General features: G+C 36.9%; 1 protein-coding gene across 1 annotated transcript in view; it reads left to right on the top strand.

The window, feature by feature from the left end:
* The window catches only part of SLC38A11 (solute carrier family 38 member 11), a 57,134-nt gene that overhangs the window by 4,685 nt on the left and 40,190 nt on the right, over positions 1-12,259 (top strand). Inside the window, exons 2-4 of the mRNA XM_004703783.3 lie at positions 4,353-4,487; positions 5,579-5,644; positions 11,096-11,202. Of these exons, the coding sequence (XP_004703840.1) occupies positions 4,353-4,487; positions 5,579-5,644; positions 11,096-11,202 (308 nt within the window). The remainder of the gene's footprint in view (positions 1-4,352; positions 4,488-5,578; positions 5,645-11,095; positions 11,203-12,259) is intronic.

Consider the following 12,259-nt stretch of genomic DNA (forward strand, 5'->3'; position numbering starts at 1 on the left):
GACCCAGCCGCTCTGCATCCTCCAGGTCTTAGTTTGTAGCTTAGGACCCACTGCTTTGTGAACTGCGGTCCCTAACTGCGAGTCTATGGAGCTACTGGTGTTTAAAGGTTCCATCTTCATTAAAGCGTGTATCACCATAAACATCTCATTCAAAGATGTACCCTTGTCTTTTTTAACTTCCTGTTTCCTAGTCAATCAGTGCTGATATACAATTTCCCCCCAGGTTTATAACCATAGCTTATTTAAGTGCACTGCAAATATTTAAGTATGATGAAAACAGATATGGAAAAAATTAAAACATATGCATCATCTCTGGACTCCGTGCCAATGAAAATGACCAGTTTACTAAACCAAATTTATATTCTAAATAATTTGTAATATTAATAACTTTTCAACCAGTGATATATAAAGTTACAATGACTATGAACAGTCCCTCTTTATGTTTTAAAAAAGTGGAAATTGATAACTTTTATTATATTAGTTCCATAATCCAAATTCTTAAATAATATTAACTAATAAACTATGCATAAGGAAAAGCTCTCTCTCTCTCTAACGAGCTCTCTCTATATATATGTGTGTGTGTGTGTACACACACATACACAATGATTCATTTAGTTTCTTCATTTTTAAAAAATAATTTTTACTGGTGTCTCTTACAGCTCTTATAACAATTCATACATCCATCCATTGTGTCAAGCACATTTATACATATGTTGCCATCCTCACTTTCTAAACATTTTCTTTCTATTCAAGCTCTTGATATCAGCTCCTCATTTTTGTCTCTCCTTCCCTTCTTAAACCTTAATAATTTATCTTTTTTTTTTCATGGATTCATTTAGTTTCTTCATTAGGCTTTAAAAGGAAAACTCACTCTGATCATCCTTCATTGCACCAATCAAAATATCTGAAGACTCTATAATAATGGAAAAAACGACTGCCTTCAAATCTCTTTCGGCGCTTGACTACAGCTTACATTCTTACTCTCATCTCTACCCTCTATGTCTCACCTACCACCAGCATTACATCACGTGTGGGCCTTCTGCCTGAGCCATCCTGGCCTCTCCTAATCCACCTCCAGACTGTGCGGTCATGCTGCTTTCCCATCAGTGCACCTGACCCAACATTTCATTTTTCTTTAACTCGTAAGAAATTCTTCTATGTAAATTTCCTTACTTTCAAGTAAAGAAGTGAACCAATTGCTACCTCCTTTATGTTTGCAAGATGCCTGGTGTGGCTGTGGGTTAGGTGCTGGGTTGCTGTCAGGTCAGTGGTTCAAACTCATGGTTCAAATCTACTTGGCTCTCAGCGAAAGGGTTATTACTATGAGTCAGAACCATGCATTGTATTTATTTCAATTCCATTTCCAATTCCTTTCCATTCCATGTTCTAGTATTATGGGAAAGGAAATCAAGCCTTTCATATGTAAGTTCAGCTTGAAGCTGAAGAAAATTAAAAATAAGCCCACAGATCCGAGTTATGACCTAGTCTATCCCCTCAGAATTTTGAGAGCACCTCAAAACCAGATTGGACACATTGGACAGTAATGATAGAACACCTCATGAGCTGCAGGACCACTTCAAGACCATCCTCCATGAAGAAAGCAAGAGGTCATAAAAAGACAGGCAAGAAAGAAAAGATCAAAGTGGATGTCAGAAAAGACTCTGAAACTGGCTCTTACTCATAGAGTAGATAAAGCAATTGAAAGAAACGATGAAGTCAATGAGCCAAACAAAACTTTCAAAGGGCAACTTCAGAAGAGAAAGTAAAATATTATCATGAAATGTGCAAAGACCTAGTGCCAGGAGACCAAAAATGAAGAATGCACCAGCCTCTTAAACTCTGGAAGAACTCAAGAAAATATTCCAGGTTTCAGTTGCAATATACAAAGAGTCTATGGCAAAATATTCAGTGATGTAGGCAGCATCGAAGGAAAACGGAAAGAATACACAGAATCACGGTCCCAAAAAGAGCTAGTCAACACTTAACCATTTCAAGAGTTACCATATGAGCAAGAACCAATGGTAGTGAATTAAGAGGTCTGAGCTACACTGGAAGCATTAACCAAAACCAATTCTCTAGGAATTAATGAAACACCAACTGAAAATTTCAACAAGCTGATGAAGCACTAGAAGCATTCACTCATCTGTGCCAAGAAATGTGAAGAGCTGCTTGGCTGCTTGGCCAACTGAATGAAATAGATCAATATCCGTACCCATTCCCAAGAAAGGTGACTCAACAGAATGGCCAAATGATAGGACAATATCATTGAGATCACATGCAATTTAAATTTTGCTGAAGATCATCTAACATAGACTGCAGCAGTACATTGATAAGGAGCTGATAGAGGTTCAGGCCAGATTCAGAAGAGTGCATGGAACAAGGAATATCTTTGCTGATGTCAAATGGAGCTTGGCTAAAAGTGGAGAATACCAGAAAGATGTTTGTTTTCAATACTCTTTAGAGTACTGTAAAACAAGCATGTTACTTTGAGGACTACAGTGCGCCTGACCCAAGCCATGGTATTTTCCATTGCCTCACATGCATGTGAAAGTTAGACATTGAATAAGAAAAATTGAAGAAAACTACATCCATATGCATTGTGGTGCTGGCAAAGAACATTGGACATACCATGGACTGCCAAAAGAACAAAGAGATCTCTTGCAAGTACAACCAGAATGCTCCTTAGAGGCAAGGATGGTGAGGCTTCCTCTCACATACTTCAGACATGTTATCAGGAGACATCAGTCCCTGGAGAAGGAAGTCACGCTTGCTAAGGTGGAGGGGTAGTGTAAAAGAGGAAGGCCTTCAGTAAGATGGATTGACACAGTGGCTGAAACAAAGGGCTCAAACATCTGAACCATCATGAGGATGCTCCAGGACCTGGCTGTGCTTCATTGTGTTGTCCATAGGTTCACTATGAGTCTGAACCAACTTGATGGCACCTAACAACACCCTTACAGGTTGGCACATTGCCCTAATTTGACAGATGAGAGTCAGAAGAGCCAAATGCTTCTCCCAAGTTCATTATACTTTTCTATCTCTCGTAAAGGAAAACCTCATAGAGAATCCTCTTAGGAACTTGACGCAGAAGAGAGACATGATCAGATTAATGCCGAAGTCAGATACTTAAAGGAAAGGGAGTAATGTTGAGAACACCTTTTTTATGGAGAAGATATAAAAACTATTTTTACTGAGGGACAGAGGCATGGATAAGACAACTACTAGGAGTAAATAGCAGCAAGCCAGGAGAGAAATGGTAAAGTCCTGAGACATAAAATAATGGGATTTAATCAAACAATGTATGTGATCCAATAGTTGATATACAAAAGAAATATAGATGATAGAAAATGAAAAGTCTAGGGCAATATTTAACATTCTGCTTGAAATATATGAATGTGAAACCAGGTTCCATGGGAAATTCGGAAAAGAATGAAACCGTATCATACTGTATACATAGTTGTGCATCCAATTCAATTCCAGTGCCTTTCACTGAAACAAAAACAAAACCCTCACTGCCGTTGAATCAATTCCAACTCACTGCGACCCTATAGGTAGACATAGGATAGAACTCCTTTTGTGGATTCCCACATGTGAATCTCCACAGGGCAGAAATCCTTCTCTCTCTCCTGCGAATGACTGGTAGATTCAAATTCTGGACCTTGAGGTTAGCAGGCAAATGCATAACCCACCATGTCACCAATTGGGGTGTTGTGTGTGTGTGACATGATATTTTAATGATCTTATTTCGACATATTGTGTCTTCTGTTTCATCTCTGATACAGGAACTGAAAAGTAAATTTCAAAAGGTCTGACACTGCTTTCTTAACTAATAATTATAGCAGTGGTTCTCAACCTGCCTAATGCTGCGACCCTATAATACAGATCCTCATGTTGTGGTGACCCCCTTTGAAAGGGTCGCTCCACCCCCAAGGGGGTCATGACCCACAGGTTGCAAACCGCTGGATTATAGAATAGTTACCAGTTATGCTTTGTTATAGAACAAATGCTCAGATTTTCCTGACTATGTTGTCTGCAGATTCATAAAGCAGGTGTGTACCATGCTAGCTAGGGTAGGAAAGGGAAATGTAACACTGCCCCTTCGACTCTTAGTATCTGTAACCCCCTTCTGTCCAGCTAATTGTATAAATTAGTTAAGTAAATGTCAATCTAGATAGAAAAATCATTAACTGGAAACAGTACTGCTTCATGAAAAGAAAAGATTCTTGTCACAATGCTGCAGTGCTTTTACACTCTTCTTTAAAATGTACCTGTTGCTCGATGTTAAGTAAGTCATGAGAGACCTTTGCATTAAATGTAATCTGCATGTTTAAACTTTGTTATTTTTGCCACAGACTTTTCTCTTGTTTTATTGATAAAAGGAGGGACCCTCTCTGGAACAGATACTTACCAATCTTTGGTCAATAAAACGTTTGGCTTTCCGGGATATCTTCTCCTCTCTGTTCTACAATTCCTGTATCCTTTTATAGGTAAGATAATAGTAAGGGGAAATATTGAAGTTATTTGTGTATGTGTTTGCATATATATCTATATATGTAGATATATGTAGATATACCAGTTTCTGAATAAAACAGTTTTCATTGCCATTAAATAGTCATTAAGGAAAATGACCACTACATATTTTCCAAATTGGTTACTACATTAACCACTTCCTTGCTTTTTTATTATTCTTATTTTTTAATGAGGATGATATTCCTTGGGTTAAAGCACAACTTCCTTAGCATGATGTAAAAGTGAATGAAAATAATAGATTTCTTCTTAAGCTTAAGACATTCTTTGGAAGCCTAAGCATTTTTGGAAGTCGTGTGCAAACTCACCATACTATTTACAGGATTCCTCAGGGCATAGAGGACATTCCTCTTCATAAAGACTCCGTAGGAGGGGGCGCACTGCCCCTCTGGGTGGCTGAGACTTTCCATCTTTACCAAAGCAGGCAGCCTCCTCTTTCTCCAGGGGAGAAGCGGGGGCCTTCAATCTGAGTGGTCCACCACGTCACCAGGCCTCCCAAAGTTTGTGTTGTGACAGCAAAAATATTACTGAGTTGTTAAATAGATAAAATGTTAATATTCTTCAATAACTGAATTGACTTCATCTGAAAAATCAGAAAGTACCACAGAAGCCATTATTCAAACCACTCGTTCTTTATGTCCTCACAAAGTCTAATATATTTCCCCTCAAAAGCCATGTTTTTCCAGTGGAGGGAATAGTTTAGGGCCTTCACAATTTTCTGTTATTATTATTCCATTATACTTGGAAAAGTGCATAAAAGCTTAACCCTAGCAACAAAATAATATTTGAAATGACACCTTCATTACTTAAAGATACTCTAAGTGAATCAGATTACAAATTGACAATATTTTTGTAATACAAATTAGTACTCTCCTTTAAGTCTATTGTCTAGTTATTCTTTTAAATGGTACATATTGGTAATCACAATATATATTTGAAGGTAGTAAGATTGTGCCAATATTTGGGAGGTGATAACTGATTACTTTTCAAAATATTCTGCAAATATGCACTTACTTGTGACTATTATTTTAATCATAACTATTTCTTTTAGCCATGATAAGTTACAACATAATAACTGGAGACACTTTGAGTAAAGTTTTTCAAAGAATCCCAGGAGGTAAGTCCAAATGAAATTTTGAGTATTTAAACATTTATTGTATTAATTTTATTTGTTTTTACTTTGAGAAAAATTTTCAGAGTTTTTAGAGAACATTGAACAGAGATCTATACACTTGCATAACACTATATAAATCTATAATGTGCATCTTTTTAAGATTTAATTTTTGAAGTTATCAAAAACCATTTTGTTATTTTTATTGATTTACAATTATACAAATAGTCTCTAAAAGGGTGTATATATACATATACACACTTCATCAAAGTGAAAACATCATAGATAAGGCTAAAGCTTCCTATGAAATATCCAACCTGCTAATTAATTTTATAATCATCGAAATGATTTTTTAAAGTGAAATCACATAAACAAAAAACACGACTTTGTTTGTGTCAGTGTTTCTTCCCTCTCGGTAACTGTGATGGTGTAGAATGCATGCTTTTATTTTCTGTCTTCTTAGGGATCATATGATGCCAGAATACTTGTTAGCAGTGGATAAAATCCTCCATTCTTCCTTTCTCTATGAAATACATCACGAATGTCTTAGGCCGGCAAACGGACAGTTGTTTATATGTACCTTTCCCAGTTAATTAAAGTCCTGGTTATTGATATAAAACAAAATACTGAGAAATGGGGTGAACAGTGAGGTATTAGATTATTTACATTTTTGCAATGTGGTCACTCTACTTTACTTTGTTTTGAACATTTAAAATTCTTATTAAAATGTATCTTTGTTTGAATATCCATTTAAGTAATAAAAAGAACCAAACCCATTGCTATCATGTTGACTCCAACGCATGGTGGCCCTTTGTATTTGCAGAGGACAACTGCTCCCTGGGGACACATCTGGCTGTGCAGAAGCTGCGATTTTATGGCACCATTGAGTGGACTTGAACTGCTCCTCTTTAGCTTAGTAGTGCAGTGAAAACGGCTTGTTCCTCCCACGTGTCCTCATTAGATCACCAGGGAAAATGCGAATGGGGATCTCATTCTTCTAGTCTCACTGGTGTTGATGTTCTTCTACCTGCTGCTGTCAGTCCGCTGGGACTCAGCACTCCTCTAAGACAGCATTTCCCAGGCCGCACATCTGTCAGCGAACAGACAGCCCCGCCTTCCTTCCACAGAGCATCTTGTGAGCTGACTCAGTGACCATAGCTCCTCCTTCGCAGCCCTGTGCCTAACCCACAGCCCCACACGTGTCCTTCATGGTTTTCTAGTTTTATCATTTTCCCAGTGAAAGAAAAATATATTTTCTACTAAAATTATCAGGAGAGAATCAAGGGGTTGGGAACTTGAGATTCCGTTTCCTAGTTTAGTGCTTAGTTCTGGCTGAGTTAAACAACACCCATGATTAATCTCATTCAGTCTTCTTCTATGGGAGTGACACACTGATGACATTTTCATAGGGCTGTCTTCGTCTTTTGCAATGAGCTTATGAGCCTTGTCCAGAGACTTGTCTGGTTCAAAGTTAAAGTTCTCTCTCTTTTCTTGAACCACAATTACTTATTTGACAGACTTGGGTTCTATAACTTCAGACTTCCTAGAATTGGCTCCCAGAGATCAGATACAGCTGAGGAAGTTAAAAAATAATAATAACATGATATCTGAAAACCTCAGTAAATCAAACAATAATGTCGTCATTGGACAATATATATAATCTTAAGTGAATATTTGGATGAGTACGATTTTTGCAGTTTATAAATATCGTTACTTTCTTTTAAATTTTCTGTTAGTACATAATTACTTTTAAAATACATTTTTAATGATAGCCTCCAATTGCTGAGCAAGCTAACATTAACACAAACTAAAAATTTCCGCATTGATTCTAAAATCTCTAGGGCAATAAAGGATCTCCTGTGTCAGGTTCCCAAGCTGACTTTCCTCTTTCTTGTTAGAAAAGCACTGAGACACTGGAAGCTTCGACAGTTAAATTATTCTTATAAGTAAATATCTTATGAGAGTTGGTTTTCCTCACCACAGTCCACAGAGCTAATAAGGTGTACTGTTGCCTTAAACAGTTCAAAGGGAGAAAATATTTATATTTAGATAGTTATTAAATTAATTGTAATAAACTTATTTAACCCCAAAGTAATTATATTCCTGAAACTTTTTAATAGGAAATTAAAAATTAAGTACAGTTACAAATAATATATGCCAGTTCATTAAAAGTATCTCAAGTGAACTCCTAAAATTATTTAAACATTCAGACTTTAATCACAGAGCATAACATTTCAGTTAGCAAATAAATACAGTACATTTTTTATCTAATCAGGGCAGATCTTAGTGAGTATCAGTTACATAAGTAATTTTTTGTTCCCTATGAGTTTCTGAGGCAATCTGACAAAAATTATCTCACAAATTGGATTTGTTTTATTCATAGCCTGAAAGCAATGGGTTTTTTGAAATATCTGTTGACTTTTCCCAATTTTGTGATTTGAAATTATATTCAGTTGATGAGTATTGGAAATACAGTGTCTACATGAGACGTCTCTATTCAGTCGACACTTATTAAGGAAAACAAGCACAAGGGCAAGTGGCCCTATCACCCAGCTGATGGGCAACTGCTGTTTCTTTCGTTCATAACTCGAGAGATAGAAGTTGACGAGGAAAATCAATGGTTCTCTATTCATACTGTTAGATATTAAAAATATAAACACAGTCTTTGTGTATATTCTAAAATATCTTTAAAAGAAATATAAGAAAACAGTTAGCTATTAGTTTACTCTTCCTAGAATCAAACAATAAACTAAATATATATTCTTATGGTTAAGTATAATAAAATGTATAATATAGTGCAATATTTCCCATCTCCAAATATGAACCTCTATGACTCTACCATCCATCTAGATAAATCCAAATTTCTTAGCAAGATAATAAATCCCTTTATGATATGCCCCTCTCCAAGTTATTTCTACCACTTAATCTCCTAACACCCAGCAATGCAGCCATAAGAATTATAATGGTCACCACTCGTTGGACATCTATGGGAGCAGACACACATCACAATTTCAGTCAACCTGCAAAACTCCTAAATTATTCTCTTGCAACCATTGAGATTCTCAGTCTCAGAGTTCTCTAATTAATAACTCAACGCTCCATATCCAACAAGCAGTGGATGTACGATTCAGCCCATCATGGCTCTTTCTGCCTCCACATCATTTCATACACTTTTCCAATCCTTCCCTTTAATTCATCCAATTTGCATATGCCTTAAAGAACTCAAACCAGCTTGAAGGCCTTACGCCCTACTGTCACCTCTTCCCTGCCCTCACATTGACATATGGATCATATGTCCCTAAAGACTGAGGTGGTTATTGGTTGGCCTGTGGGAGCCTGTCTCTGCTTCCTATTGACCAGAAAGTACAGACTATACGAGAGAGGCAATCACGATCAAATAAATACAGGTTTTCTGAGGTTACAAGGTGAACTACACGTGATAATCAATTATAAATTATTCATAATACTTGGAACTTAACAATTCTAAAAACAATGGCATAAAAACCCCAAGGGGGGAAAAAAAACCTTCTTTTGAGAGAGTAATTTAAGACAGTGAAAGAAAATTATAGGCTTAGCTCTAAATCCCATTGTTAATTAGATATTTACTCTTTTGAACCTTTATGTATGTCTTATATAAATAATTCATATGTAAATTAAACTGGGTATCAAATGACTGTGAGATGAGATTTTGAGAGAAAATATTCTATAACAAATTGTCTAATAGTTACCAAGCACTTAATTATGTTGGTTAATAAAAACTACTTTTTATATACCCAAAAGACAAGAAAACAAGTACCCACACAAAACTCAGTACTTGAATGTATAGTGGGATTGTTTGCAATAGCCAAAAGATAGAAACTCAACCCAAATGCCTATGAACAAGCAAATGGTGAAGCAAAATGTAATATACCCATTTATATAATGAAATATTATTTGACGTTAAAATAGAAATACTGATAGACACTACAACATGGATGAATCTTGAAACCGTTATGCTAAGCGAAAGAAAACAAATTGCAAAATGATTTTTAAAAGAAACCATCGCAAAGGGCCACCTTCTATATGATGCCCATTCACATGAAATGTTCAGAGTGAGGACATCCATAGAGACAGACATGAATTGGTGGTGATGGAGAGCTTGGGAGAGAACGAGGTAGACCGAGAGATGACCCCCAACAGCACAGGACAGATCTTAAATATAGGACTATCCAAGACTGGATAGCAGTGGTTCTCAACCTTCCTAATGCCACGACCCTTTAATGCAGCTCCTCATGTTGTGATGACCCCCAGCCATCAAATTATTTTCGTTGCTACTTCATAACTGTAATTTTGCTACTGTTATGAATCGGGTAACTCTTGGGAAAGGGGCGTTCGATCCCCAAAGGGGTCGCGACTCACAGGCTGAGAACCACGGCTCTATCGGGTATTCCACCTTGCAGCAGCTTCCAAGTTGCTTCTGCCGACTTTCCTTCAGAGAAAACACTTCTTTCTTGACAAAAGAGTAGAAATATAATAAACATTTCATCTAAACCTTTGATTTTGGAAATTTCACTCAAGTTTATTGCCCTGGGTTTTAGAATACAGTACCAAAAACTCAAACTCATTGCCATCAAGTTGACACCAAGTCACGGTGACCCTCTCCCACAGGGTGGAACTGGCCCTGTGAGTTTCTGAAACTGCAGCTGCAGGAGGAGAAAGGAGGAGAACTCTCCATCTGCCCCCCATGGAGCCACTGGTGGTTTCCGCCTGCAGCCAGCACGGAGCCCCCACAGCACCAGGGCAGTGCTCTGTCCTCATGCAGCTAGGGCTCTCACAAGGGCATTGTCATTGCCATTGAACATGAGCTCTGATAACAGTCTGACTGAGAAGTGTATTTTAAGAGGACAGTGGAAGGAAGAAGCAGAACAATGATTACAATGATTGGGTTTTCTCTGTTTTATTCTGTTGTGGTTGTTGGGTTGTTTCGGGGGAGAGATGTTTTGATTTTGTATGTTTGTCTGTCTATGGAATCCATGATAGGTAAATCTATAGCGAAAGCAACTGCATTAGCAATGTCCAAGGGGCGTGGCAGGGGCTAGCTGGGGGGAAAGGGGAAGCTAACAATAATGAGGACAAGAAGAAAAAATGTCCTAAATTGGATTGTGGTGATGATCACAAAACTCTTTTGAATTGAACTATTGAAATGTAGGATATGGGAAGTATATGTCAATAAAACTTGTAAAAAATAAATAAAATAATTGGAATATAGTATATTAAAACATGATTTGAAGTATTGGGTCACTTTTGAAAGTTTCTGTAAGTACATAGTTTTACATCATTTTATGTAAGTTATTTAATACTCTAGGTGGTATTTAGTGTGGTTTGGGTCACTTCGATAATGAGCCATGGGCTGTTTGGGGCTTGTTACTGAAGCGGTCCTTATCCCTGTAAATGTGTCTGATCCTTACTGTGTTCCAGTTGACCCTGGGAACGTGTTTATTGGTCGCCACTTCATCATTGTGCTTTCCATGGTTGCCTTTAATCTGCCTTTGTCATTGTACCGCGATATAGCAAAGCTGGGAAAGGTAATTGTTACTTTTATTTTTTTTAAGTAAATCATTTTATGGGGGGCTCTTACAGCTCTTATAACAAACCTTACATCAATTGTATCAAGTACATTTGTACATATATTGCCATCATTATTTTCAAAACATTTTCTTTCTATTTGAGCCCTTGGAATCAACTCCTTTTCCTCCCTCCCCTACTCTTCCACCCTCGTGAACCCTTGATACATTATAAATTATTATTATTTTCATACCTTGCACCATCTGCTGTCTCCTTCCACCCACGTTTCTATTGTTTGTCCTGGGGGGGGGGGCAGGGGGCAAGGGAAAGGGTGTTAATACATTGACCCTTGTGAATCATTTCCCCCTTTCACAGCATTGCTCCTTGTTATGTGAATTATATCTCCATATTTGTTGAATTCCTGCCAATATGACAAAGTCTGAATTACAGCATTTATTTTCACTTCAGGTGATTTCTTATTATGTTAGCCTAGAGGATGTTGACTCAGTTGCTTGTTTTTTGGAACAGATGGTTAACTAGTTGGAGGGGAAAAATGAGGACCTAATACCGGGGGCTTAAGTGGAGAGGAAATGTTTTGAGAATGATGAGGGCAATGAATGCACAAATGCGCTTTACACAATTGATGTATGTATGGATTGTGATAAGAGTTGTATGAGCCCCTAATAAAATGATTTTTAAAAATTAATTAATTTAAAAAAAATTTTAAATAAAAGGAAGACTCGGTGCACTCAGAAAGCGCATTTTCAATTTAAAAAATAAAAAGAATTAGAAAGCCAATCTAATCTATTGGTGAAAATTCCACTCTTCTTTATAGTAGTGTAAAATCAAACGAACTCCAAGCAGTAGAGATGAATCACTTCACAGAGTTCCAAAGTTTTTATGATGAATTATAAGGTCTATTGCTTTTCTTTTCATCCAATGAATTTACAGGTCAGTGAACTGACTATTAAGAATTTATTTAACAATTATGATTTTTGTTGCAAAAGAGAAATGTTGAACTTTTGCTAAAACAACCAAATAATTATATAGACCACCATATGTTTATTTTCACAGGTT

Source organism: Echinops telfairi, unplaced genomic scaffold, assembly GCF_000313985.2.
Source record: "Echinops telfairi isolate 266 unplaced genomic scaffold, ASM31398v2 ScPeMD7_4;HRSCAF=17, whole genome shotgun sequence".
In the NCBI taxonomy this organism is placed as follows: Eukaryota; Metazoa; Chordata; class Mammalia; order Afrosoricida; family Tenrecidae; genus Echinops; species Echinops telfairi.